General features: G+C 41.9%; 1 protein-coding gene across 1 annotated transcript; it reads left to right on the forward strand.

The window, feature by feature from the left end:
• Nucleotides 1-1,159: 1,159 nt before the first annotated feature.
• Nucleotides 1,160-26,460, forward strand: TICAM2 (TIR domain containing adaptor molecule 2). Its single transcript, XM_077462249.1, has 2 exons — nt 1,160-1,354; nt 25,232-26,460. The coding sequence occupies exon 2, from the start codon at nt 25,264-25,266 to the stop codon at nt 25,888-25,890; it is 627 nt and encodes a 208-aa protein (XP_077318375.1). The 5' UTR covers nt 1,160-1,354; nt 25,232-25,263; the 3' UTR covers nt 25,891-26,460.
• Nucleotides 26,461-27,971: the final 1,511 nt, after the last annotated feature.

Below are 27,971 nucleotides of genomic sequence, written 5' to 3' on the forward strand. Positions count from 1 at the left end.
AATAAAATGCAAATTAATTATTTAAAAATTGTACAATGTGATTTTCTGGATTTTTGTTTTAGATTCCATCTCCCACAGTTGAAGATTACCGATGATAAAAATTACAGACCTCTACATGATTTTTAAGTAGGAAAACCTGAAAAATAAGGCAGTGTATCAAATACTTGTTCTCTCCACTTTATAAGCATAATATTTATTAACTTCCAACCATAGCCATAGTAATACATTACTTACTGGGCATAAAACCCCCAGAGTAACTACAGTGGGATATAGATCAACCGCTAATTCACAATATCATTTAATTTGGCTACTTTATCCAATTAGAACCTAAAGAAAGTATGAAACACATGGAATGATCAGTATAGCAGATGGCAGAAATCCCCCTTGCCTAACAATAGGAGTCACTAAAATAAAATAAAAAACAGAACCAAATACCTTGATGTTATTCAGGTAGGAATCAATGATGTTTATTGGAACTTTAGGTATCCTCCACAAAAAAGACAATGGATACAGTAAAATATGAAAATAGAGATAAATGTGTTATCACCCACCACGTAATTGCATACTGAAAAGCTGTTCCACTTAGGAACAACAATTAGCTGCAAACTTACCAATAAAACAGTGTTAGAACAGTGTTAGAATCTGACCACGGTGTCATGGCTCAGCAGCTATGATACACTGTGGTCAGTTTACAGAGGGGAGGGTATAGCTAGGCAGGATCAGCCAGGTATTACAGGTGTTACAAGGGGCCAAGTAACAAAACACAAGAACTGTGCTGTATAACATGCTTTAAAGAGACAGGATCCATTTTCTTTTTTGGGGTTAACAAACGTTTTAGGTTTTAAAGAAAAATTCACCTTTAAAAAATAATAAATGCACATGTTTTTGCTGGGAAAAAAAATGTCCATTTATTTTTTTCTAAAGGAGGCAGGTTCTATTTCTATTCCTTGTTCCATTAACTTCACTGGAGGTCTGGGATCTGGATGTTTTCTCTCACTTTGTACCTGGATCACAAGATCAGTTGAAAATAATTCATTATTATTATTTTAATAATATATATGTTTTTATACAAGTGTACAAATATCTTTTTCAACAATGCATTAATTGTTCGCCTGGTGTACAGCTTTAAGTAAGAGTGAGAAAATAAGTGCTTCCCCTTCCTCTTCTAGTCACAAGGTCTACACTTACAAATCACAATACAATATTTTGTTTCAGTTTTTTCCACTACAGCTTCCCCTAATTACGTAGAAGCAAAGAATCTCTTTCGACTGCCTATAAACTGTAAAATAGAATCCAGAAAAGACTGTGAACTTTGGGTGGAGCACATGGAGTGTGTAATCTCTCTGAGCTACAGGTGAGTCACAGGAGGCACACAGGAGACCTGTCACTAATGAGTGTTTATGATTTCACTCGTGTACCAACATGTGTAATAGACATGGCAGTCATTTTGTTATACAGGATTTTGTGGTACAGGATTTTCCATACATGGTACCTGATTGTAGCAAACATTTACAAAGCATGACAATGTTTTTGTAGCTTTAGCAATTGTGACTATGATCTGTGTAATGTGTCTAATGAACATATCGGCTTACACGTGCTGTACCTTCTAAGGTTGGCCATACATACAGGCTGAATGAGAAATCTCTGTCCTGCTCACCTCTGTACCCTACTATATTGACCCCCGGACCTCCGTCCTGACCCCTGTATTCTGCCCCACTGACCCCTGGTCCTAAGTCCTGACCCCTGTACCCGGCTGTATTGACACCCCGGTCCTCCATCCTGCTGACCCCTGTACCCTGCTCTACTGACCCCATCTTCTGTCCTGCTGACTCCTGTACCCTGCCCTAATGACCCCCTGTCTTCTGTCCTGCTGACCCCTTTACCCTGCCCTACTGACCTCTGGTCCTCTGTCCTGCTGACTCCTGTAACCTGCCCTACTGACCCCCTTTCCTCTGCTCTGTTTACCCCTGTATCCTGCCTTACTGACCCCCTTTCCTCCATCCTGCTGACCCATGTACCCTGCTCTACTGATCCTGTCTTCTGTCCTGCTGACCCCTGTACCCTGCCCTACTGATCCCCTGTGTTCTGTCCTTCTGCCCCTTGTACGCTACCCTACTGACCCTCTATCTTCTGTCTTGTGGACCCCTGTACGCTACCCTACTGACCCCCTGCCTTCTGTCCTGCTGACCCCTGTACCCTGCTCTACTGACCCGTCTTCTGTCCTGCTGACCCTTGTACCTTGCCCTACTGACTCCCCCTGTCTTCCATCCTACTGAGTCCCTGTCTTCTGTCCTGCTCACCCCTGGTCTTCTGACCCCCTGTCTTCCATCCTGCTGACCCCTGTACCCCGCCCTACTGACCCCCTGTCTTCCATCCTGCTGACTCCTTTACACTGCTCTACTGACCCCCTATCCTCTGCCTTTGTGATGCCTCTTCTCTACCCTGCTGACCCCTGTACACTGCCCTGCAGACCCTTCTCCTCTGCCATTCCTGTCCACCACACTCCTTAAGCCCCTCTCACCGTTAAGAGTTTGGACGTACCCATATTTTGCTATGCGCACTGCACATTACTTCCTAAAGTGTCCGTCATTTCAAAATTAAAAAGTTGGGAGGCATGGGATTGCACGGCCCTGCAACACTGACATTTTACTGTTATGAATGAATGAACAGTGTTTTGGGGCCGGTTTCTCCTATGACACAGCCCACAGTGCTAATTGTTCAGAGTAAAATATCACTGTGTTATGAAGGGTTATGTTATCCATAGGCCAGGGCTGTGTATTTACAAGCAGCTGTATATAGATCACACCGCTTGCAAGCGGTGTGATTTATGGTGAATGGCAGAGCTGATGTCACAATCTGGGGTTAGGCTTGGAGACCAGTGGCTGTAGCAATGGAGAGGTTCACAGGTAGTCAGCTGGAAATGTACAAGCAGATCCTGCTAGCAGATGATGCAGGCTCATCTGAGGCATGGGGTCGAAGTACTAACTGGTATACACCAGAGCTCCTGATGGTGGAGATGGGTTTTAGTCATTTGCCCATCCTCCATTCATAGACCACTTTTTATTTATGAAAGCCCTGCTTCTATGAAATGGAGGAGGGGTGAGAAGGGCTGGCATAGTCAGCACTCTTGATGAGTGCATATAAAAGGTTCCTTGTATTACCACTGCGGCACTGAAATATTATTGCTGCAGGGTAGGGGGGCTCAGATCACTGACGATTTCAACTAAAACCACAACCAGTAGCACAAGGGACACAGCTCATCAATAGTGAATACTGTCCCTTGTGCTGATTTGAAATAAAAATGTGTTCACTAAACTTAGGCTTTAAAATAATTGCCAATGCAAATTACTTTTTGACTGGTTTAAACTCCTATAAGTAAACATATGTAAGAAATTTCTGCAAACTTAAGATTATGACCTGTGTCTTTCTGTGTACCTTCTCAACCATTGTGCTTTCACCTGCGTCACCAGTATTTAATTTGATAAGTATCTGAGAATACATAAGGACATTTTGTGTTTTGTTTTCCAGTGACCGTGGTTCTTTATTTTATTAATCCTGTCCTGAGTTTTGATTTTCTGTTCTTGAGTGTATCTTCTGCCTTCTGGCCCTGTTTTCTGCTTTTATCTCTGCTCTTCTGGTTCCCGTTGTTCATGTTTTCTGCCACCTCCTTTGACCTTTTGGCTGGGTTATGACTTTGCCTATTGATGAGTGTCATAAATCGGTAGGACCAGACTGTGTGGACTGCACAGAGAGAACCATAACGCATGTAAGTGAGTATAAACGTTTATTAAGATGAGTGATATATAAGTACACCACACCTCCAATACCAAACAGTGACAACCCAACAGTGACATACAGACAACAAATAATATATATACAGTAGCTGGGGAATACCGTAATCAAGAACGTGAGCCAGGCCAGGGTCATACACAGAGGATCAGCAGATAAACAAGGGCAGTTCCAGAATCACAAACGCACTGTAAGCCAAGCCAGGGTCATACACAGTGAATCAGCAGATGAGAAAAGGTAAATGTGAATCGGGGTACAAGGCAAGGATGGAAGGGAACTGGAACACAGGTGGGACAGGATCAGGACAGGCCCGGGATCAGATACAGGATCAGTTAAAGGTTCAGGTCACAGGCTAGCAGGTCAGGGCGCAAGGACGAAACCAAGGCAAACATGTGAGTGCATGCTGGGTATTTATATGTATGCCTGTGATTAGCTTGAAGTGACACCTGAATGCAGAAGGTGCTGTCTGCTCTACACTGCCCAGGAAACACCCGCTGGTGGACACCGGTACTACAGCCCAAGGATCAAACAGTGCCACCAACCGGTGAATCCCTCCACTACAGATCCTGAGTGTTGGAAGACACCTGCTGGTGGACACTGGTACTGCAATCCAAGAGACCGACAGTGCCACTAATGGGATATCCCATTCCTGACAATGAGTCTATACTTCCATTTGGTGTCCCATCACCCCAACAACTGCCATGAGGGGGAAAACCTAGCAGCTGTAACTTGGAAGTGTCAGGCAGTGGAAACCAAATCTCAATAATCCTAAAACTGGGATGCCATTAGTCTGCATGCCTAGGGGAAGCCCAGGCTTACCTTTGCTAAAAGAAAGGACACACATCTGTTGTTCTAGATGTCCTCTAATCCCTCAGATTTTGACTAGCAGTTCTCTTTTGATTAGGGCACATCGACCCAGATTTCAAGCCATTTTGAAAAGACAGAACTTTCACAACTCATACATGCTAAATTCCCTAGTAAACACGTTGAGAAAGATGTAATCCCAAAGGCCTGTGTCACACAAATGGTAGGCTCTACCGCCTCTCTGAAAAGCGACCTGCTCACTAAATTCTTGGCGTGAAGTGTGGTCCAAATAAATTTAATTGTCATGTTTAACAAGCAGCACCACTTGCCAAACTCAATATGTTCAGTTAAGATTGTCAAACCCTAAAGAGAAGCATTGCAGCCATGCCAAAGCTGCCATGTCGCATTGTACGTAGGCAGTCGAAATATGGATGAACCACCCATTTTTACTTTGAACTTAGCCTAAATGATTGACATTTTGTTTGCTAAAGCTTTCCCTGTTATAAACAATTGTCTTTTTTTTTCAACCTTTGTTGCATTTCAATGCTGGCAATCTCCTAATTTTTGTCGCATTTTAAGGCTGCTAATCTCCTGCAGTCTCTTTTCAGCCACTCCCATCTGTATGCACTTCAGCAATGGCTGCATGTTACTTCTCAGGGCAGGATTCCTGATGGTGACTACAGTGAACCATGCCCTTTTTATGAGTGCTGAACACTTGTTGTCTTTAGATGGAAGCCTATGTGACAAGGTGAAAAAGCAGGAGCACTATAGGGAGGATTTTATAGAGCATCGTCACCGCATACTAGTAAATGGCTGAGCCGGGACCATAACAGCAGGATCACCAGGTATTATTTTATTGAAAGGTGCAAATTTAAAATCTTAAATATATACACTTGCCAGCCACTTTATTAGGTATACCTGTTCAATTGCTTGGTAACACAAGTTGCTAATCAGCCAATCACATGGCAGCAACTCCGTGCATTTAGGCATCTAGACGTGCTGAAGTTCAAACCAAGCATCAGAATGGGGAAGAAAGGGGATTTAAGGGACTTTGAACGTGGCATGGTTGTTGGTGCCAGATGGGCTAAACTGAGTATTTCAAAAACTGCTGATCTACTGGGATTTTCACACACAACCATCTCTAGGGTTACATAGAATGGTCTGAAAAAGGACCATTTGTGCGGCAGTGGTGTAGACAAAAATGCTTTGTCGATGTCAGTGGAGAATAGGTTTGAGAGGATAGAAAGGCAGCAGTAACTCAAATAACCGCTACAACCAGTGGTGACCTGTCAATTAGGGGCACCGCCCCACTAATCCATTCTCCTGGCCCCCTAAACTACATGCAGGGTGCTGAACACATGGATTCCAACAGGGTTTTTTTAATCACAGAGCACTGCCCGCTGAGCCCAGGTAGTTGTGTGACAATAGCAAATTAATATTCACTATTGTCTTACTGCTTCTCCTTCTGGCCAATTAGGAAGCAGATCCTGAGACCCGATTAGCCAGGGAGACTTAGGACTCACTTCCTGTTCGGTCAGGAGGAGAAGCAATGGCTCCGACTCTTGCCTCGCAAACTGGAGCAGGGAGCATCATCGGCCTCCTAAGGTATGGCCACTGATTGCCGCCCTCCTACTGTTGGAAGTGGGGGGCACTGATAGCCACTGTCTGTCTCCTGCAGGGGGGTTTCACTGATCAATGCTGTCCATCAACCACGGGGGGGCTGTTTACTTACAGTTTACTTACAGTCCCCCCCCCCCCCAAAAAAAAATTTGGGCACCAACCGCCACTGCAAACAACGTATGCAGAATACCATCTCTGAATGCACAACACATCGAACCTTGAAGCAAATGGGCTACAGCAGCAAAAGACCACCCCAGGTGGCACTGCTGTCAGCTAAGAACAGGAAACTGAGGCTACAATTTGCACAGGCTCACCAAAATTGGACAAGAGAAGATTGGAAAAAACGTTGCCTGGTCTCGATTTCAGCTTCAACGTTCAGATAGTAGGGTCAGAATTTGGAGTAAACAACACAAAGGCATGGATCCATCCTGCCTTGTATCAATGGTTCAGGCTGGTGGTGTAATGGTGTGGGGGATATCTTCTTGGCACACTTTGGGCCCCTTAGTACCCATTGAGCATCATTTAAATGCCACGGCCTACCTAGTATTGATGCTGACCACTTCCATCCCTTTATGCCTACAGTGTACCCATTCTGATGGCTACTTCCAGCAGGATAATGCACCATGTCACAAAGCTCAAATCATCTCAGACTGGTTTCATGAACATGACAATGCGTTCCCTGTACTCCAATGGCCGCCACAGTCACCAGATCTCAATCCAATAGAGATCTTTTGGGATGTGGTGGAACAGGAGATTTGCATCATGGATGTGCAGCCGACAAATATGCAGCAACTGCTTGATGCTATCATGTCAATATGGACCAAAATCTCCAGGAATGTTTCCAACACCTTATTAAATCTATGCCACAAAGAATTAAGGTAGTTCTGAAGGCAGAAGGGGGTCTAACCCAGTACTAGCTAGGTGTACCTAATAAAGTGGCTGAGGAAGGTGTGTCCATTGAGGATGCTCCTTCTTCAGTGCAGACACTAAGAGATTCATGCACCTCCAGGTATTGAATTGGCCGCTAGCACCGTCACTTTAAAATTGACAGCGCGCTGGCATTTTAATGCAATGCCTAGAATGGGTTTTGTGAATAGGCGGCAATCAAAGATTACTGCTCTCCGCATCCAGTATATCAGTGATGTTTTCCTCTGCAGCAAAGCCAAGATTTATTGCTTCAAGCACTACCTAAACCAATACTAAAATGTAAAATCATTTGACAGTGAATATACAGTGCCTTAAAAAGTATTCATACCTCTTAGAAATGTGCCACATTTTGTCATGTTACAACCAAAAACTTAAATGTATTTTATTTTATTTTATAAGACTTATTGACGTTCTGTCACACTGTTTTACAATGGGATATTGGCACTTTGTATACTTTTTCTTTTTTTTCAATTAACGTTTTTTATTAGAATATACAACAACAAAATCAGAAACATTACATGCCGAGGGCACAGCGGCAGGGTGGGCACGCAAAATAGAACTGTCAAATGTGGAAACCACTGTGCAAAGTTGAAGAGAAAGAATCAGCAATCACTGGCACATCAGGCCCTACCGAAACAATAGGCAGGGAACACCGAGTACCAACTTGTAGCTCACGGCGTTAGTAACAAACAGAAGAAAAAGAAAAGAATGGGGAAGTATAAGATAGAGAAGAAAAGGGAGGGGGAAGAGGAGAGGGGGAGGGGAAGAGAACAGAAGGGTAGGTAGATTAGCATCTCGGCTTCCGAAGATGCCAGCACTCCCAGACCACACCGCGCTCGTCCAGCTTGGGCCTCACCCTAGCCATCAACTTTTCCATCAGTTCAACATCCTTAATTCTGGCGTACAGGTCCTCTTGGGATGGGGGTGTATTTTTTTTCCAATTTAGCGCTATCAGACAGCAGGCAGCTGTGAGTATGTTGCGGAGTAACTTCCTGGACGGCTTGGCCATCTTCGGGTGCGATAAGCCAAGCAGGAAAAATTGTGGCGTAAAGGGTATAGGTGCGTCAAAGAGGTGGGTCAATAAGTGTCGGACCGAAGTCCAATAGGAAGCTATTAGGGGGCACGTCCAGTAGATATGGAAGAGAGAGCCCCTGTCGTGCTGGCATCGCCAACACCGGTCGGAGGTGGAGGGGTATATTTTATGGAGGAGGTCCGGGGTCTGATACCAAAAATAGAGGATCTTATAAGAGTTTTCTTTATAGAGAGTGCACATCGAGCTTTTGGCTGCCTGCCTCCAGACTGTCTGCCACGCCTCCATCGGGAGTACCTCCCCAGCTCTCTCTCCCATCTCAACATGTATGCGTGTTTGCCCTTCGTGTCCATTAGGATTGCATTAAGAAGTTGGTATATGTCAGATATGAGACCCCTACGGTTACGTCCCTTGAGTATTATCCGTTCAAACAAAGTCGGAGGGGAGAATTGCAGGGTAGGGGCTATAGTCTGGGCAAAGTGTCTGATCTGGAGGTAACTAAAGAGGGTTCGGCTTGGTAGGTCAAATTTGGTCTGGAGCTCCGGGAACGGCAGTAGCCTGCGGGTTACAGGATGAACCAAGTGGCCAAAGTGGAACAGATTTCTAGAGGCCCAGGGCCAGGACATCTGGTGAGTGAGGCTGACTGGGATCTCGGGATTGTAGAGAAACGAGTTCATGACCGAACATTTAGATTGCAGTAGCCCGGAGCTAGACACCTGCATGTTCCATAAAAGGCTGTTGGGGTGAATTGGGGCCAACCATAGTTTCTCAATTTGCGACCATTTTTTATTTTATTTTCATGTGATAGATCAACACAAAGTGGCACATATTTGTGAAGTGGAAGGAAAATGATAAATTGTTTTCAAATTTTTTTACAAATAAATATCTACAAAATGTGGCGTGCATTTGTATTCAGCCCCCTTTTCTCTGATACCCCTAACTAAAATCTAGTGGAACTAATTGCCTTAAGAAGTCACCTAATTAGTAAATAGAGTCCACCTGTGTGTAATTTAATCTCAGTATAAATACAGCTGTTCTGTGAAGCCCTCAGAGGTCTGTTAGAGAACCTTAGTGAACAAACAGCATCATGAAGGCCAAGGAACACATCAGACAGGTCAGGGATAAAGTTGTGGAGAAGTTTAAAGAAGGGTTAGGATATAAAAATAAATCCCAAGCTTTGAAAATCTCACAAAGCACTGTTCAATCCATCATCTGAAAATGGAAAGAGTATGGCACAACTGCAAACCTTCCAAGACATGACTGTCCACCTAAACTGACAGACCGAGCAAGGATAACATTAATCAGAGAATCAGCCAAGAGACCCATGGTAAATCTGGAGGAGCTGCAGAGATCCACAGCTCAGGTGGGAGAATCTGTCCACAGGACAACTATTACTTGTGCACTCCACAAATCTGGCCTTTATGGAAGAGTGGCAAGAAGAAAGTCATTGTTAAAAGAAAGCCATAAGAAGTCCTGTTTGTAGTTTGCGAGAGGCCATGTGGAGAACACAGCAAACGTGGAAAAAGGCGCTCTGGTCAGATGAGACCAAAATTGAACTTTTTGGCTTAAAAGCAAAACACTATGTGAGGCAGAAAACAAACACTGGACATCACCCTGAACACACCATCCCCACCGTGAAACATGGTGGCGGCAGCATCATGTTGCGGGGATGCTTTTCTTCAGCAGGGACAGGGAAGCTGGTCAGTGTTGATGGGAAGATGGATGGAGCCAAATACAGGACAATCTTAGAAGAAAACCTGTTAGAGTCAGCAAAAGACTTGAGACTGGGGTGGAGGTTCACCTTCCAGCAGGACAACGACCCTAAACATACAGCCAGAGCTACAATGGAATGGTTTAGATCAAAGCATATCCATGTGTTAGAATGGCCCAAAGTCCACACCTACTGTAAATCCAAACGAGAATCTGTGGCAAGACTTGAAAATTGCTGTTCACATACACTCTCCATCTAATCTGATAGAGCTTGAGCTATTTTGCAAAGAAGAATGCTCTCTAGATGTGCTGGTAGAGACATACCCAAAAATACTTGCAGCTGTAATTGCAGTAAAATAACATTTGTTATTTATTTATTTGTAAAAAAAATTGAAAACCATTTATCATTTTCCTTCCACTTCACAATTATGTGTCACTTTGTGTTGGTCTATCACATAAAATCCCAATAAAATATATTTATGCTTTTGGTTGTAACATGACAAAATGTAGAGCATTTCATATAATGTGCATTTTGAAAGCCCAAAGGGAATCTATATGCTAAATATTATTGTTCTATGTATAATGCACTGTTTATTGCAATAGTGTTCCCTTTATTTATATATAAGTTCTGAATAGATTTATATACTTTTTTCAAATATTTAAGAGACTCCTCATTAACATTTGCTAGTTCATCTGTTTCCAAACAAGCAGAAGAAAAGGCCAGAAGGGGGTGCTCTGCTATCATATATGTACTGTGATAGGAATAATATGAAGGTGAAAGTAAAGTTGCTTGCTAAAAGTAAAGTTACTTTTCTAAAAAAAAAAAAAAAAAAAAAAAATACAAAATAATATACAGTATACAATATATTGTAGCTATATATTACACGCACATTTTTCTGAGAACTGCTCACATTTTTGAAAGCATGAATTTCAGCAGACATGATGTCAATACAGAGCTTGTCAATCAATGTAGCAAAACCAAGCAAATGTTTTTCTTGTTAAAGCCTATCTTTAAGCACCAGGGAGTTTTGTAGGAAAACATACTGTAGTGCAGAGACAATCGTTTTTTTTAAGTTTACATTTTTCCTAACATTTTCTGCCTACAATAAATTTGTTGTGTGCGCTGCATTGTATCTAATAACCACTTGACCGCCAGAAGATTTACCCCGCCGTCATGACCAGGCCATTTTTTGTGATACGGCACTGTGCTACTTTAACTGACAATTGCGTGGTCAGGCAACGCTGTATCCAAATAATATTATGTTGTTTTTTTCCCAACAAATAGAGCTTTCTTCCGTGGCATTTGATCACCTCTGCGGTTTTTTATTTTTACGCTATAAAAAACAAAAAACGATCAACAATTTTGAAAAATAGAAAAAAAAACTATATTTTTTACATTCTGCATTAAAACATATCCAATAAAAAAAAAATAGAAAAATAGAATTTCTTCATAAATTTAGACCAATATGTATTCTGCTACATGATTTAATAAGCCTATATTGATTGGTTTATGAAAATGTTATAGCATCTACAAACTATGGGATATATACTGGATTTTTTTTTATACTAGTAATGGCGGCGATTAGCAACTTATAGCAGCACTGCAATATTGCGGCAGATAATCGGACACTAACTGACACTTTTGACACTTTGCGGGAACCAGTGACACTAATATAGTAATTAGTACTAAAAATGTACTAATGACACTGGCTGGGAATGGGTTAAACATGGATCAAAGGTTTAAAGGTATGTTTAATATGTGTGCTGCTTTTACTAAGGGAAGAGATGGATTCTAGTCCCTGCTTTACAGGAACACAAATCCATCCCTTCTCCCCTGTCAGAACATTGATTTGTCTGTTCACACAGACAGATCGCCGTTCTGTGATGCTTACTGACAATCAGCGGGTGGCGGAAAACGTAGAAAGCCCAGCACCCGCAGATCGGCTTCTTCTGTGAATGTTCATAGGAGAAGTGGCGTGCATGCGCCCCCTGCAGGTGGAAGTGTGGGATAATTTATAACAGCTGCCATCCTCGGCGGTCAGCAAGTGGTTAACAAAGTAATCAAATATGTCAGCATTAAACATTAAAATCTTTTGTAGAACAATCTATCACCAGAAGAAAAGAAAGCTTGTTATTTCCCCCAGGGGATCCTGTGCACATAGCCCCTGCTCCCCCTCCCCCTCTCCTAAGCTGCCAGACAGAGCTGCTGTGCTTGTGCTGTGTAGTGCTCTATCTTCATGTCTCCTGTTTAGCTTATACAGATTCTGGAGCTGTAGTCAACTGTTCAGGGTAACGGAGAGAATGGAAACTGTTAACTTGTGTGGTGATTGCAGCTCAAGAAGAGTGTTTTAATTTGTATATAAATTCTGCTAACCGCACAGGCCAGGTACTACACTAGGCTCTCTTGGACAAGTGTAGTAGCTGGTGAGTGTTGTTGTCAGCTTGTGTTTTTGGGAATGAAAGGACTCTTCTCAAGCTGCAATCATTCACAACAGAAGCTGACAGTTTCCACTCTATCCATGCCCCTGAATAGCAGGCTGCAGCCCCACACTGTGTAGACGGAAGAGGAATGATGAGGAGACATGGCGCTGCAGAAAGGAGAGGAGGTGTGACTCAATTCTGACTGTAGCCTATTAGCCCATGGGAACACCCAATATTATAATTATAATATACAGAATTTATATAGTGCCAACTCATGTGACATAACTCATGCAGGGTAATAGGTTTTTCAGGCGCCACATGCAGCACTATGCAACGAGGAAGCATAGTGCATATTTGCTCCATCAATGGAAGTTAATTTTATTTAGGAGCAGCCTGGGGAGACTTACAGGACATGTGAAGGTGAAATGTAATTCTGAAGGGTGCTTGCTATACAGAAAGTTATTTTATGTGCACTTTATGGGTGTGGCTTAATCCTTATCTTCATCCTAACAGTAAAGCTGCCATACATGGATCAGAATTCAGCCAGTTCAGCCGGTTATGGCCATTCAGTGCATGCAACCAATCTGCTGCAGAGCTGATCTGTGTATTCTGCTGGTTGGGAGTCCTGCTGTCAGAACACAATGTCCCTGCAGGAATGATGCCCATATCTACATCGAATGTGTGGATGGGAGAATCGGTTCAGTTTTTTTCATTCAGGCTTATCTCTAAGTCATGGGAACTGTCTTAATGTTTGATTCTTCATATGACCGCAGTCTGCTTTCAGGCATTTTGGGTATGCATCAAAAGAGAAATGTCTAAAGCAATAATAGTGATGTATATCAGTGTAACATTCATAATAAAAATATAGTAAATACCTGATTATTATGTTGAAATAATGGGGACGCTGTGAGTCCACAGATGAATATGTAGTGCCTGTGTATTCAGGTCTAAAGCATATAAGTGCTGCATCTAAATTGGGGAGAAGTTTATAGTAAGCTATTTTTTGATAACATTTTAAATAATAGCCCTGCAATATGCTAGTATCCATCCTTACTCAATCCTTGTAAAGTGTGTCTTGCTATGCTCTTGTCAGGAATCAACTGAGTGATCCTGATAGAGAGCACATCTTTAACCACTTGCTTACTGGGCACTTAAACCCCCCTCCTGTCCAGACCAATTTTCAGCTTTCTGCGCTGTCACACTGAATGGCAATTGTGCAGTCATACAACACTGCACCCAAATTTATTTTTTTTATCATTTTTTTCCCCAACAAATAGAGCTTTCGTTGGTATTTGATCACCTTGGCGGCTTTTATTTTTTTATATTTTGTTATAAAATTTTAAAACAGGTAATTTTTCTCCTTCATTGATGTACGCTAATGAGGCGACACTGATGGGCACCGATAGGTGGCAGTCATGGGCACTGATGGGTGGCAATAATGAGCACTGATCAGTTACACTGATAGGCAGCACTGCTAGGTGGCACTGATTGGCACCACTGGTGGGCATTGATAGGTGGCACTTGTGGGCATTGATAGGTGGCACTTGGTATTGATAGTGGGCACTGGCAGGTGGCACTGGCAGGGGGTACTGGTGTGCAAAGATGAGGCATACTTGCCTCTTCCTCTTCGGGACCAATGTCCCTTGCAGATGAGCCGATGACTGGCTTTTTTTTTCTCCTCACACTTTCAGCGTGAGGAGAAAAAAAAGATTACCAAGCTTTTATTTACATCATTGGCTGACAGCTGATCACATGGTAAGGGGTCGGGACCGGCCCCTTACTTGGATCGGAGATCATCTGAGTCTCAGTGACTCGGCGATCACAGCGCGTTCCGCGGGGGGGGGGGGGGTGTCTGCGGGGGAGGCCGTCATATGCACAGGGGAGAAATTCAGTTCCATGCTGTGGCCATAATTCGGCTATAGCAAGGATGTCAAGCGGTTAAATACCTTGTAGTTGATCATTAATTGCTGGCAGGTGTATAGAAGTTGGCAGCCCCTCCGTGACCACCTCGGCGTTCCGGAAGGTGCAAGCACCCCGGATAGTTCCGTATCCTCCAACGTAATTCTTGTGACTGGGGAGTTGAAACGTAGCACGCACGCGTGGCAAGCAGAGCCCCGTACGACGTGCGACGATCATACCGCGCATGTGCATGACATCAGATCCCCGTCTGAAGGGTATCACAGAACACCGCCGGTGTTCTGCCTAATAGAGTCCGGCCATCACTATGTGTCCGCTCCGTACTGCGCATGCGCAGTATGGAGCAGACGAAGCTTCGGAAAATCTCCGAAGCTGAACGGCGCCTGCGCCGTGAGAGGAGGTGGTAGCCCCACCATCCAAGCGGACATAGGGTTGTGAATTTTAGAGGGCCCCTCGCGGGCGAGCTTCGCTCGCCACGCTTCGGGCTCGGCCTCACTGCGCTCGGCTCTTTTTTATTCTAACTCTATGTCCACTTGGATAGTGGGGATAGAACCTGGACTCACGGCGCAGGCGCCGTTCATCCTCGGCAATTTTCGGAATCTGTGTTCCTGTGTACTGCGCATGCGCAGTACGCAGGGGACAGCATCTGATGGAGGACCCTATTTGACAAGACACCGGCATTGTGAATAGTATTTTTTCAAATACTTGTATCGGGGTGTGAAGCCCAATTAGATTCCCACAAATGTGTTGTTCTATGTTATAGTTCTGGCTGCTGCTTTTCCATCCCTTAGAGCTAAACAAGCATTCAAGCCTTGCAATACGGGGGCAGCCCCACTGCATGGGAGTATTTTTACTTACCCTGGAAGTCCAGCCTGGGTCACATCCATGGCTTACTCCATTGTTACAGTGTAGAGGTGACCATAATCACCCAGGGACAGGAAGTGTATTGAAAAGCAGGGTATAGGGAGACATGAATGTAACCTCTAAATCCATTAATGAAGTAAATAAGGTTCAGGAGGGCAGTATTTGAGTAGTTGATGCTTGGAAAAGATTTTCAGCAAAGATAATGAGTCCGTCAACATATAATAATATAATATTAAGTCAGTACATGCTCTAATTACATTTCATAATGTCAAGAATAGGCTATTTATAAGTCTGGTGTATGTTTTATTCATTGTTACATAACAAGTTTAGTCATCTGTACAAAACTATACTCGTTGGTATGTGTACTATGTGCTAGAATAGTAGCTTGCAAAAAGTCTTTCTTATTGATATTTTACCTATAATTGCAGCGCGTATATCTGAGAAAGTTTTATTCCTTGAATTTTGATTTGTATAGGTATGATCATCACCAGGTTCCCTCCCACCACCCTCCATAACTAGTTTGCCTAGGGGTCCTTTCTCTACATTCAGTGGGTGAATTTACTAAGGTTGGAGCAGAGAGACTGCAGAACAGCTGCACAGCCACCAGTCAGCTTCTAACTTTTATTTTCCAAGCTTAAAGTGGTTGTATAACCAAATTGGGGACTTTTACCTACAGGAAAGCCTATAATAAGGCTTACCTGTAGGTAAAAAAAAATCTCCTAAACCTGTACGGTTTAGGAAATATTCCCCTCGCGATGCGCCACTGACTGCAGCGGCGCATGCGCACAGGGGATTCTCGGCTGGAAGCCCAGAAGACGCCGGACCCTGCCGGAGAGAAATCTCCCACGCGCATGCGCGGGAGTAACAATATCGCGGCTCCGGCCACTCACAGCGCCGGAGCCGCGATACCCAGAAGAAACGCCGAGGGAGCATGTCAGCTCCCTTGGCATGGATCAGGACAGATGTCGGGGCCTCGTTATAAGGTAAGTATACAACCGCTTTAAAGCGATTGTAAAGGATAAAAAAAAAATCATCTATACATAATGAATTAAGGAATTGCACAGAGCGGCCCCCGATCCTCCTATCCCTGGGTCTACCGCCAGTGCTCCTGGCTCCTCCTCATTGTCTAGTGTCACCATGGGAAGCCACTGCATCCATTAACACAGACAGCGCGACTCGGCCCCCCCTCCCACTCACTTGTCACTGACATTGATTGACAGCACTGGGAGCCAATGGCTTCCAGTGCCCCAGCACAGCTAGTGAGACACGGAAGTGAGCGGAGAGAAGAGCTGCAGATGTGCACCAGGCTGGATCAAATTAGCGCTCAGGTAAGTTTAAGGGGGGGGGGGGTTGAGGGGCCAAATTCGATGCCAAAACATTTTTTACCTTAATGCAAGGAATGCATTAAAGTTAAAAAATGTTAGGCTTTAGAACCGCTTTAACTGAACAAGGTGAAGTTAAAAGCTGATTTGTTACCATGCACAGCTGCTCCAGATTCTGCTCCAGTTTTAGTGATTCTGCCCAGTGTGTGGGCAGGTTTTTGGTAGCCAAGATAACTGCATTGTTTAGGTGGAAGAAAAGAATCAAGGTATGCCTGCGGAGAGGGACAGGGATCTAAGGATTTCTATAGTCCAGCATGCATGACCACCAATTCGGTGTGTGATTTCAGAGCAGCAAAGACTCAACACTTTATATTTTACATATTCACTTTTTAAAGAGATAGAACATGGAGAAATGTGCATGTATTGTATAGACATATTATTGATATTTTTGTTTTGCCCAGACATATACTTTAAAAAGCGACTTGCTTATGTTTGGCACAAGTATGCCTTCTATGAAGAGGTTTGTGATCTTTAGGATCATGCTCTAAAAAGGGAAAAATAGAACACAAGATTGACAAGTTGGTTGGGTTGGTAGCTCTATACCATATACTCCCCTGAGATTTATGACAGTGCTTGTAGTTTTACAATCATTGTCACCTAACCTATTACCCCTATTACCTTTTTATTGCATTTTAGTGTAAATATGAGATCTGAGGTCTTTTTGACCCCAGATCTCATATTTAAGAGTCCTGTCATGCATTTTTTACCACTACAAGTGATGTTTACATTCCTTGCAATAGGAATAAAAAGTGACCAATTATTTATTTATTTTTTTAACAGAATTTTCAAAATAGAAAAAAAAATAAAAATTAAATCACACACGCTCGCATGCAGAAGTGAACGCATACATAAGTCGCACCCGCATATGAAAGCGGCGTTCAAACCACATATGTAAGGCATTGTTGCAATTGTTAGAGCGAGAGCAGTAAATCTAGCCCTAGACCTCCTCTGTAACTCAAGGCTAGTAACCTGTAGACAGTTTTAAACATTGCCTATGGAGATTTTTAAGGGTAAAAGTCTGCTGCCATTCCAGGAGCGGGCTCAATTTTGACTTGTGACATGTTGGGTATCAATTTACTTGGCGTAACATTATCTTTCACAATATGAAAAAATTGGGCTAACTTTACTGTTGTCTTATTTTTTAATTAAAAACATACGCACAAATACGATGTGACATAATGTATTGCAATGACTGCCATTTTATTCTCTAAGGTGTCTGAAAAAAAAAAAAAAAATATATATATATATATATATATATATAATGTTTTGTGATTCTAAGTAATTTTTTAGCAAAAGAAAATAAAATTTTTTAACTTGTAAACACTGAGTCTGATAAATAGGCCCAGTCCTTAAAGAGGAGTTCCACCCAAAAGTGGAACTTCCGCTTTAAGTACTCTTAGCCCCCTGACCTGCCACAAATGGCATGTCATTTTTTTGGAGGGGGGCTGGGTACCTGGTTTGGAGTGGGACTTCCTGTCCCACTTCCTCCTTCAGACTTCTGACCGCCTAGGTGATTCCTAGGTGGCCCCTCCCTCCCGGCAATGTTCTGGGACACGTGACAGGGCCAAGCACATTGACAGAGCGTGGCTCGCACAAGCGCAGTGCACGCCTGACTGTGAAGCCGTAAACTGTTACAGCCTGGTGCTCACACTCACAATGTCGGTGCCGCAAAGAGGAGGGGGAGAGAACGGAGGCTTCAGACGGCCGCATCACTGGACCGTGGGACAGGTGAGGGGCTGTTTATTAAAAGTCAGCAGCTATACTTTTTGCAGCTGCTGACTTTTAATAAACTCAAAAACCAGTGGAACTCCACTTTAAGTATTTAAGGCATATTATACAGCACAGTCCTTGGGCTGTGTAATTTGGCCCCCTGTATCACCTGAATTACCTGACTGATCCTGCTTGGTTCTGCCTTCCCTCCTGTAAACTGTCCATGGTTCCTCATGGCTGCTGAGCCATGGCACTGTAGTCAGTTTACATGCCTCTGTCATCCCCAGCTATTTGCAGCTCTCCTGTCTCTCCCTCTCCTCTCCCCTCCCTGCCTGTCAGCTGGTACCAGCGCTGCTCTGCTCCCCTCCCCGCTGCTTTAAAACTATGTTAAGTTTATACCATCCCCATTGTTAGATAAGTACATGCGTCCTAGTGTCTGTGCTTTATAATGCTCTCTCCTTCTCTTCCCCCCTCCTCCCCGGGTGACGTCAGCAGGAATTCTGGGCCCCACTTGCTGAAGCTGTCGGAGGGGGAGAGGAGAGATCTGAGGAGTCACGTGAGCGCTGTGAAAACAGGTAGAAATGTGCTTTATAAAAATAAAACAAAAGCACAGGCACTAGGACACAGGTTCTTATCTAACAATGGGGATGATATAAGCTTAACATAGTGGCTTAACAATCACTTTAACCTTACTACGACAATAGAACAAAACATTCAGCTAAATTTGCCATAAAGATGAGTTTCTGACTGTTAAAATAGAATAAATGTTGCTGAGGTGATTTGGGTATATTACACATATGCTACCTGAGTGACTCCCACAGGAGTACTTCTAAGTACATCTGTCTGCATGAAAGCCCCAGGGGTCAACCCAGAAGACAACGAGCAAGAATAATATTACACACCTGGCATAAAGACTCCATGGATTCCTCAGAGCTACGTATTTCATTAAATGCAATTTCTTTACAGTTTATAAATAGCCTAACCATGTCAGTCTTTTCAACTAAGATTTTAATTATAACTTCTGATTAAGCAGCTATCTGATAATCATGTCTGCTCTGGGTATAATAAATATGAACACTGCCCACGTGCATATCATGGTAACAGTCATGTGTGTTAAGTGTATAGCTGCAAATATTAAAGACAGAACTATGTGATTGAAGGCCTAAATCTTTTATTTGCAATCTAATGTTTCACTTACTTTCATTTACTTTTGTAAATTGAAAGTGTTGCATTTGAAAAACTGCTATGCAAATACTGTGTGACATAAAAAATTGTAACACCCACCATTTTATTCTATAGGGTCTCTGCTAAAAAAAAATATATAATGTTTGGGGTTCTAAGCAGAGTGGAATTAATTTTAATCAAGTCGATTTAAATCATGATTTAAATCACTAGTAAAAAGGCTTGATTTAAATCAACTTGAATTAAATCATAATTTTTAAAGAGCAACTGTCATCTCTGTCCCGCAGCGGCTCCTCTGACCCGCTGTTGACTCACCGACAGTCCCATTCAATTTAATGGGACAGCTAGTGATGCGGCAGCAGGTGAGTGGATGCCCGCTAACAGGCGCTGCCATGATGGATCTGAAATGACAGGTGCTCTTTAAATGTAAGGACCCGTTCTTGTTGGTAGTTAGAATCTTTAATATTTGCAAACAAAGTTAAGGTTTCCAATTTAGAATAATAAGCTGTCAGGTTAGTAAAACAGCGATTTTAGATCCGATTCAATCATAAACTTTGTAGTGTACATCGATTTGCAAAACAACGGGATAAATGAATATTCCATGAATTTTGTTTAATCGCAGAGCTTGGATTAATTAATTGAGTTTAACAACAATGTAACTATTGCAGAATATACAGCCTCATGTACATAATTAAGCTCCATTTCTGAATAAACTAAATGATTATGTATGCTAAATAGAAAACAATCTTTAGATGGATTTTTACTCCAAAAGCATTTTATTAAAATAAATTTGATTACAAAAAAATCCATTTAAATCAAAAAAATCTGATTTAAATCAAAACAATCAAATTTTTTTGATTTTTTTCCACCCCGGTTCTAAGTAATTTTTCTAGCAAAAAAAAGTAGATTTTTACATGTAGGAGCGGAGTGTCAGAAATGGCCCAGATGGTAAGTGGTTAAACAGTGTGTGTTTAACATCACATGTGCCAAAAATACACATGTAATATACATTAGGAGGGGCTTCCCTGGGAAAATCATTGAATGAAAAGGATCTGGGGGTGCTTGTAGATCTCAGAATTAGCAATAGCACGCAATACTAAGCCTCGGCTAAGAAAGCTAGCAAAAAAACGCCATGCATTAAAAAGTGCATACATTGAAGAGATAAATCAATAATTCTACCCTAATTCTAATTGGTCTTCGGGCCTGACCCCTGATCATTCCAGAATATTCTGTCACGATCAGGGGGTCAGGGTCGAAGACCAATTACTATAGCAGTTGCAGGACTACCACTAACCAGCAGGATAGGAACACAGGCAGTCACCCTGGCAGATGACACAGGCTCACCTGAGGTGCGGAGTCTAAGTACTAACCGGTTTTCACTAGAGCTCCAGATGGTAGAGATGGATTTAGCTGCGTGTTAGTACCAGGTCGCGGTCCTCAGGATCGCCCCACCAGAAGGTGAGCAAGCCGGGGTTCGGTAGCGGATGAACAGGTAAGGATCAAACAGAAGCGTGGTCAGTAAGCAAGCCAAAAGGTCAGTAACGAGTTGTTGCAGATTGGGATCAGGCAGAAGCGTAGTCGTGGAACAAGCCAAGGGTCGATAACGAGCAGTAGCAAATATAAGCGGCAGCAGAGAAGACGGGAGCGAGATACAGGCTGGAGATAGCACAATATTCTGGCAAGGATGAAGTGCAGAGACATGGCTTATATCAGGAAGTTCATGGGAGGAGCAAAGAGTTCAAGGTTCAGCTGAAATCAAGGTACAAGGCAGGGTTGTCAAAAGGATCTGACAAGGAACTGTCCAGCATCTCAGATAGCTCACAGAGAAGATTCATGGCCAGACACAGCTGAGGTCCCAGTTCAAGTCCAGGTCCTGACACATTGGCTCCTGCTGCTGTCAAAGTCAGTGAGCCAATGAAGAGACAGGGCCAAGCTGCAGCTCCGTGTCTGAAAGGCTTGGGTGATTGACAGATAGTGAGTGTGCATTTGTAATTTACCCCGATTGTACATACAGTGCTTTGAAAAAGTATTCATACCCCTTGAAATTTTCCACATTTTGTCATGTTACAACCAAAAACATAAATGTATTTTATTGGGATTTTATGTGATAGACCAACACAAAGTGGCAAATAATTGTGAAGTGGAAAGAGAATGAGAAATGTTTTTCAAAATTGTTTACAAATAAATATGTGAAAAGTGTAGCGTGCATTAGTATTCAGCCCCCCTGAGTCAATACTTTATAGAACCAACTTTCGCTGCAATTACAGCTGCAAGTCTTTTTGGGGATGTCTCTACCAGCTTTGCACATCTAGAGAGTGACATTTTTGACCATTCTTCTTTGCAAACTAGCTCAAGCTCTGTCAGATTGGATGGAGAGCATCTGTGAACAGCAATTTTTAAATCTTACCACAGATTCTCAATTGGACTTTGATTGGACCATTCTAACACATAAATATATTTTGATCTAAACCATTTCATTGTAGCTCTGGCTGTATGTTTAGGGTCGTTGTCCTGCTGAAAGGTGAACCTCCCCCACAGTCTCAAGTCTTGCAGACTCTAACAGGTTTTCTTCTAAGATTTCCCTGTATTTGGCTCCATCCATCTTCCCATCAACTGTTTTTACGGTGGGGATGGTGTGTGCAGGGTGATATGCAGTGTTCATTTTTCACCACACATAATGCTTTACTTATACGCCAAAAGGTGACATTTTGGTCGCATCTGACCAGAGCACCTTCTTCCACATGTTTGCTGTGTCCCCCACGTGGCTTCTCACAAACTGCAAACAAGACTTCTTATAGCTTTCTTTCAACAATGGCTTTCTTCTTGCCACTCTTTCATAAAGGCCAGATTTGTGGAGTGTACGACTAATAGTTGTCCTGTGGACAGATTGTCCCACCTGAGCTGTGGATCTCTGCAGCTCCTCCAGATTTACCATGGGCCTCCTGGTTGCTTCTCTGATTAATGTTATCCTTGCCCGGCCTGTCAGTTTAGGTGGATGGCCATGTCTTGGTAGGTTTGCAGTTGAGCCATACTCTTTTCATTTTCAGATGATGGATTGAATAGTGCTCTGTGAGATGTTCAAAGCTTGGGATATTTTTTATAACCTAACCGTGCTTTAAAATTCTCCACAAATGTATCCCTGACCTGTCTGGTGTGTTCCTTGGCCTTTATGATGCTGTTTGTTCATTAAGATTCTCCAACAAACCACTGAGGGCTTCACGGAACAGCTGTATTTATACTGCCTAATTAAATTATAGGCAGTTGGTTTCACTAGATTTTAGTTAGGGGTATCAGAGTAAAAGAGGCCACATACAAATGCACGCCACGCTTTTCAAATATTTGTAAAAAAAATTGAAAACTATTTATCATTTTCCTTCACTGCCACTTTGTGTTGGTCTATCACATAAAATCCCAATAAAATACATTTATGTCTTTGATTTTAACATGACAAAATGTGGAAAATTTCAAGGGGTACGAATACTTTTTCAAGGCACTGTACCTTCACCACAGGCATTTGAGTCCTATGGAGGAACTAAAATACCTAGTATTACTTTCAATGTCATTAAAATTGAAGGTCTGAAACAGAAAAACTACATTTTTTTTAAAGGTAATTAAAATGCCTCTCAAGGTTTTTTGTTATTGAGATTTCTCTTTGCTCCTAAGCTTCCAAGTAAGGACACAGATAGCTCTAACACAGAGCAGATGGTTTTACTTTTACAAATCAGAAATAGTTAAAAGTTTCAGAACTGATCAGATTATATATATATAATTTCAGTGTGAGAATCCCAGACTTCAGCTGCATAAAGCCCTATAAAATTATTTTTGGTGAATACTTGTCATGCTAAATCCTACTTTAAAGTCAGTTCAGAAAATGTTTCCTAATAAAAACTGCATAATCCTTTTATTACCTAGTTTTAATCTGAATTATAGCCTTTAAAGAGAGAACACTGTGGATTTAGAAAGTTCTAATGACACTATTTTAAAGTATTTTACCAGATGTTGCTTATAACCTGCATTAACCCTTTTGTGGCCATGGATCATGGATGCCTAGATACTCAAGCCAAATTTAGCAGCATCAGCCTGCATCAGTTAATATAACAAGAACTCATTTGTGCACCTAAATGAATTGATTACATATTTTAAGGGACATATACTTTTTTTTTTATTCAGTATAGTGTGCGGAAGGGCCCTCCACTACAGTCTGCATCCTAAAAAAAACAAAAACTTAAGCAAACTTGTGCAGTGTGCTGGTTATCGGCAAAATGTGGACCCAGGGTTGGAAGCTTCATTGCATCCAGGACTCATACAAAGCCTCCCACCTCCAAGACCCATTCCAAATGTAAGCAGGTTCAGGTGGGGACACAGGAGAAGTGTGCAGTGTGCATTTATGCTCCCCAGAGGCAGACAGAGGTATTTGCCTAAAAACAGTGTATGGTGTAAATGAGGCACTATACATTATGAGCAACACTTCTCCCTAACAGACATTTAGCTTGACTCTTAGGTTCTGTTATTTGACTCACTCTTCTCTCTGACAGAACGCTTAAGATAGCATGTCTTTGATGCACTTAAACCTATTGTGTAACATTTCTGAGCTGGTCCCGCGTAGCTTGCATCAATCTTCACCAGCCCAGCACCGGTCTCCTCTCCCTATGACACTATTATCTGTATTAGTCTCTTTGCCTTTTCTCTTAACACCAATCTATCCTCCATTCAGACATGACACAGTAACATACAGATAAACGGGGGGAAGCTCAACACCATACTCCACCTATACTTTATTCCCCAAGGCTTCACTTATTCTTCTGTGACTTCTCAGGCCGGGCCCCTAGGAGACCCCATACTGCAATCAAACCCAATTTGGGGTACCGATCACTAGGGAAGGAACCCAAGCACACAGGCTCCTTCACTACCAGGGACCTCCATCACCTACACCAAGTCACCTGAGCTTCATGGCTGGCTGTTATCTATAATTGGACACTTAAACGGGTCATAGATGATGCAATTTTTTTCCTTGCAAGAAAGAAAATTACTCGATTCCCCCATCAATGCTGAATGTGGAGCTATTATGTTCTCATGCGGGAGCAGATTCCATTCCTGCCAATAGAACACAGTGATTATTGCTAGCAACTATAGCCACTGCCAATAATCAGATGTAAAATTTTGGCATGCTGGTTGTACCCAAGTTGATTGATGGATCTAATTGGGCACAATCAGCCCGCCCATAGATGGCTCGAATCTTGGTCGGTCCCTTCTGAACTGACCCAGATTCAAACTATCTATAGCTGGCTTTATACTGTAGTCACTAGCAATGGCGACACAACCTTCCAAGCTTTAATTTAGCTGTTTTCAGAACACCTGTACTGTATCTTTTCCCTACAATGACTTTCCCATTAGTATGACCACATTATATGATATGTCTTAATATGTTCCTGAATAAACTTCAGACTAGGCAGAAATCGTTAGCAACAGAACTCACTGTACTGAAGGCACTTCTTCAATTACAGCTTCACATTCTATTACATTTCCCATAGACATCATTTGGTATTCAGCACTCAAGCCCTGGTGCCTCTGCCCAATAATAGATCATACCTTTTTAGCAATTAGTAAGTCCAGTCTATCTGAGTAAAAAGTCCACCTTTGGGACCCTCAACAGGGCTCCTGCCATGGCAGCTCCTGCCTACACAGAATTTGCAAAGGCAGTCCATTTGTTTGTCTTTTGACCGGTGTACGTTATTGTGATTTTTGGTAAAATTGCCAAAATTGGAATTGCCAGAGATAGTGCTTTCATAACGTGGTATATGCTATTGCACTTTTACCATCTCCACGTCTAATTAAATTAAAATATAAATAAATAACTTCTTTCTATTTATTTTAGAATACATTAAAAGGGGATAATGAATTAACATAATGGGAAACATTAATCAACAAAGGAAACCTCCATTAGATGCTGGCAGAGCAAATCAAATTCAGATCAGTAAGGAAGAACCTGCATGCTGCTCAAACGACAACACAATGACAACACAAATGGACTCTTTACTCAATGAAGTTAACAAAGAAATGTTTTATAAATTTGTAATTCTTCATGCTGAAACAGATATAAATGAGGCCATGAGAATTAAGGATTTGTTGCAAGATACTTTCCACGTCAAGCCAGGGCTTATATTTGCAGAAATGCCTGCAGGACAGCATGTACTTAAAACTCTGGACGATGCAATAAATGGATCAGCCTGGACTATTATATTACTTACTGAGAACTTCCTCAAAGAAACTTGGTGTGAGTTCCAGTCCCATGCCACGTTAATCAATTCCATTAATATGTATCATAAATATAACACCGTGATTCCAGTGAGACCGAAAGACAATTACTTGCCAAGAGACAAGACACCCTTTCCAATAAATCTTTTTAACGCCTTGGAAGAAAAGAGTCCAGAGTTCAATCGGCTAGTGGAAAGAACCTTCCAAGAGTCCATATATCAGAAGCAATATGCAACATGGAAGGCTGAGAAGGAGAGCATGGAACAAAGAGAAATATAATGTTTTATATATATATATATATATATATATATATATTAGTATATATGAGATAACCAGGAGGACACTAATAGATGGAGGTTTATGGAAACCCATATTGTATAAAGCCTGCCAACAGAGAAATGTTGAGGTTTATAGAGGCTGCTGTTATATAAACAAAGTGTATAATATATGAAGGGCTCTCATGAATATTGCAAATGGTCTTCTTTCTTGGATTGAATCGCTTGAAATACCTCTTGACAAGGTCAGTTCTTCAGTTTTATAATCCTGCAAGACCACATGGTAGCATTAACAGTAAACATAGAACAAAGTTTTCTTTCCACTATTTCCACAAGTGCACAATGTTCTAATGCCATCACATGAATCAGTTTTTTCTATGCAATTCAGGGGAACCTTTTTAAAAGTCAAAACAAAGAAAAAGTGTAGCAGTGCCAAGTATTTCGCTATGTGTGTGTCTCACAACTCCATTTGATTCAATTGCATATATCTGACATAAATAAGTACAAAAGGTGATAAATATAAATGTTCAACAATGGATAAAGAAAGAAATAAAACTCATTCATAATATGAAAATGCATGCAATCAAAAATCTCAACACTTCTATCTTCCACGTGCTTGTGTTTTCATTATATAATCAAGATCCCTCTTATTGGTGATAGTACAATATAAATATGAGATCCAGCATTGATATTGTGCTCCTCCACCTTCCACAATGCTTACCAAAGGATTATAGCCTCTTTGCGGTAAGGCCTATTTGCCCCTTGCCCTTTAAGTTGGTAGTTCCGTCTCCTCTTTGATAAACTTCACCAATTTCTCTGCATACACTAGACCTCCAATTCTTCTATGTACCACTCAAGCATTATTTGCGCAAGGATACAAAAATAACTCTCATTGCGCAATACAGTTGTGCTCATAAGTTTACATACCCTGGCAGAATGTATGATTTCTTGGCCATTTTTCAGAGAATATGAATGATAACACAAAAACTTTTCTTTCACTCATGGTTAGTGTTTGGCTGAAGCCATGTATTATCAATCAACAGTGTTTACTCTTTTTTTTCCAATTTTTTTCTTTATTCAAAGGGCAGAGAAACAGAGCAAAACATGTAAATGTTACAGTGAACAGATAACAATAGAGATAAACCATTACAGCAACAGATGAGATATACACCCTGCATATGAGGCACATTAACCTGTGGAGCAAAGGAAGAGTGTTTACTCTTTTTATATCATAATGACAACAGAAACTACCCAAATGACACTGATCAAAATTTTACATACCCTGGTGATTTTGGCCTGATAACATGCACAAAAGTTGACACAAAGGGGTTTAAATTAAAGATAACCATCCTCACCAGTGATCTGTTTGCTTGTAATTAGTGCGTGCATGTGTGTGTATAAAAGGTCAATTGGTTTCTGGACTCCTGACAGACCCTTGCATCTTTCATCCAATGCTGCACTGACATTTCTGCATTCTGAGTCATGGGGAAAGCAAAAGAATTCTCAAAGTATCTGCGGGAAAAGGTAGTTGAACTGTATAAAACTGGAAAAGATATTTAAGGAATTGATAATGCTAATCAGCAGTGTTCAAATTCTAATCCAAAAGTGGAAAATGAGGGATTCTGTTGAAACCAAACCACGGTCATGTAGACCAACTAAAATTTCAGCCACAACCGTTAGGAAAATTGTTTGGTATACAAAGAAAAACCCAAAAAATAACTTCAGGTGAAATACAGGACTCTCTGAAAATATGTGGTGTGGCTGTTTTAAGATGCACAATAAGGAGGCACTTGAAAGATGAGCTGCATGGTCGAGTTGCCAGAAGAAAGCCATTACTACGCAAATGGCACAAAGTATCCCGCTTACAATATATCAAACAGCACAGAGACAAGCCTCAAACCTTCTGGCACAAAGTCATTTAGAGTGATAAGAACAAAATTGAGCTTTTTGGCCACAACCATAAACACTACATTTGGAGAGGAGTCAACAAGGCCTATGATGAAAGGTACACCATTCCTACTGTTAAACACAGAGATGGATCACTGATGTTTTGGGGATGTGCGAGCTACAAAGACACAAGAAATT

The sequence above is a fragment of the Lithobates pipiens genome, unplaced genomic scaffold (genome assembly GCF_037356315.1).
Source record: "Lithobates pipiens isolate NorthernLeopardFrog02 unplaced genomic scaffold, aLitPip1_a1.2 Scaffold_3, whole genome shotgun sequence".
In the NCBI taxonomy this organism is placed as follows: Eukaryota; Metazoa; Chordata; class Amphibia; order Anura; family Ranidae; genus Lithobates; species Lithobates pipiens.